At 52.0% G+C, this 2,234-nt stretch overlaps 1 protein-coding gene across 1 annotated transcript; it reads left to right on the forward strand.

The window, feature by feature from the left end:
- The first annotated feature begins 278 nt into the window (after window positions 1-278).
- Window positions 279-1,748, forward strand: LOC142427531 (lysine-specific demethylase 4D-like). The gene has a single exon (XM_075532762.1). It carries the CDS (start codon window positions 279-281, stop codon window positions 1,746-1,748), a length of 1,470 nt encoding a protein of 489 aa, XP_075388877.1.
- The last annotated feature ends 486 nt before the right edge of the window (window positions 1,749-2,234 follow it).

The raw sequence follows: 2,234 nt of genomic DNA on the forward strand, positions 1-2,234 counted from the left end.
CCAACTGAATAAACTTCCAGAGCAGCATAATGAGCCAGGAGCAATCTGGGAAAACCCACTCCATGTGCACAAATCCTGTCTCTTTGAGGGAAACAATAGTTGTCCATCATAGTAGAATTCCCTTGGTCAATCAGCATGCCTGGGGAGAGTGCATTTGCTCTCACAGAGCCATCAATACACTGCAAGAGATTTTCAGACAGAAAAAGAAACAAAAGCACAGCATCCCAAATACACAGAACATCCATAAGAACCGGGTTTTCTGACTTTATTTTGCAGCCATGAATTCCCAGAACTATCGAAGCCAGAACTCAAGTCTTAAAATCATGACTTTCCGGCCTACCATGGAAGAATTTAAGGATTTCAACAAATACATTGCTTACATGGAATCCAAAGGTGCCCATCGTGCAGGCCTGGCTAAGATAATCCCACCCAAACAGTGGACAGCCAGAGAGAACTATGACGATGTGGATGACATCCTCATAGCCAGTCCTGTGCAGCAGGTAACTACTGGGCAAACAGGTGTCTTTTTGCAATACCATAAAAAGAAGAAATCCATGACCGTGGAGGAGTATCGCCACTTGGCCAACACTGACAGATACCGCACTCCCACACACCGGGATGTTGACGATTTGGAGCGGACCTATTGGAAGAGCCGCCTGTACAATTCTCCCATTTATGGGGCTGGAGTATGTGGCTCCTTTTTTGGTGAAAACACTGAGCATTGGAACCTCAGACACCTGGGGACGATCCAGGATCTGCTGGAGCAGGAGTGTGGAGTTGTCATCAAAGGTGTCAATACCCCCTACCTGTACTTTGGCCTGTGGCAGACCACCTTCACTTGGCACACGGAGGACATGGACCTGTACAGCATCAAATACCTGCACTTCGGGGAGCCCAAAACGTGGTATGCGGTGCCCCCTGAGCATGGAGCCCGCCTGGAGAGACTGGCCAGGGAGCTTTTCCCTGGCAGTTCCACTGGCTGCGCGAACTTCCTGCGGCACAAGGTGGCCCTCATCTCACCCAGAGTCCTCAGGGAGAACGGCATTCCTGTTGGTCGGATCACCCAGGGAGCAGGCGAGTTCATGGTCACATTCCCCTACGGCTACCACGCTGGCTTCAATCACGGTTTCAACTGTGCGGAATCCATCAACTTTGCCACCCTGCGCTGGGTTAATTACGGTAAAGCTGCTTCTCAGTGCAGCTGTGGGGAAGCCAGGGTCACATTTCCCATGGACGCCTTCGTGCGCATTCTGCAACCCGAGCGCTATGAGCTGTGGAAACAGGGCAGGGACCGCACCTCCGTGGACCACGTGGAACACACAGCACTGACCAGCCCGGAGTGGACGGCCTGGAAGGGAGCCAGGACTCGTGCGATGGTCAAGGGGCGTCTGCGGTCCTTTAAGCCACGCAGGGCCAGGCGTCGCTCTCTGACTCTGGCTGCAGACAGTGGGCTTGGGGGCTGTGCACTGGTATGTCCTCGTCCCACAACCCACTCCTGGGCAGACAGCTCTACTGTGCAGCCTGAGGACCCTACCTTCATGGGTAGCAGTCCTACAGGATCCAGTGTCTCCCTACTTCCCACCTCAGTTCCATCTGCCCAGTATCTCCAGGCTTCACTAAAGGGTACTCGCACTAGGCGTCCTCGGGACTCCGATGCCCACCAGCAGTCTGTGAAGTCCAGGGCCAAGAGCCACACAGCAAGCACATTTGTACACCTGCCCACTCAGGCATTGCATGAGAATCAATAATCAACAGATGACTCTGGCCCTCGGAGATTTGAGATCCAGCATGCTGTTAAAGATTCTGGGTGCTGCTGTGACCCCGATCTTCAGCCCTTGGGACCCCCACTGAATCCTGATTCTCTGATGCACCCTGGCCCCTGCCTGAAGTCACTGGACAACATCTCAGTGAATCTCCCGGACATGCTTGTGCTGAGTCCTCCTAATGAGTTTTTGACTTCTAAAATATTCTCCAGCTATGCCTCTATGCACAGTATGGCACCTCTGGACCCCCCTCGGTGCTATTGCTATGGACCCCCTTAACCTTCTATAATCCTGCCCTCAGATGAGGTTCTGCAAATCTACTTACATAGATCCTTGGAGACAGACTCGATGGAACTTCACTTCCTAAATCCTGAAAGGTTGTCACCAGCAAAGATCTTGTTGTGAGTTTAGCTAAACTGAAGTTTTTGTCAAATGTGATTGTCCCTTGGACTATCTCTCACCTTCATGAAA

Source organism: Tenrec ecaudatus, chromosome 15 (genome assembly GCF_050624435.1).
Source record: "Tenrec ecaudatus isolate mTenEca1 chromosome 15, mTenEca1.hap1, whole genome shotgun sequence".
Lineage (NCBI taxonomy): Eukaryota > Metazoa > Chordata > Mammalia > Afrosoricida > Tenrecidae > Tenrec > Tenrec ecaudatus.

What these genes read in the sequence shown, in the direction of transcription:
- LOC142427531 (XM_075532762.1), top strand. Translation starts at nt 279, where the DNA reads ATGAATTCCCAGAACTATCGAAGCCAGAACTCAAGTCTTAAAATCATG.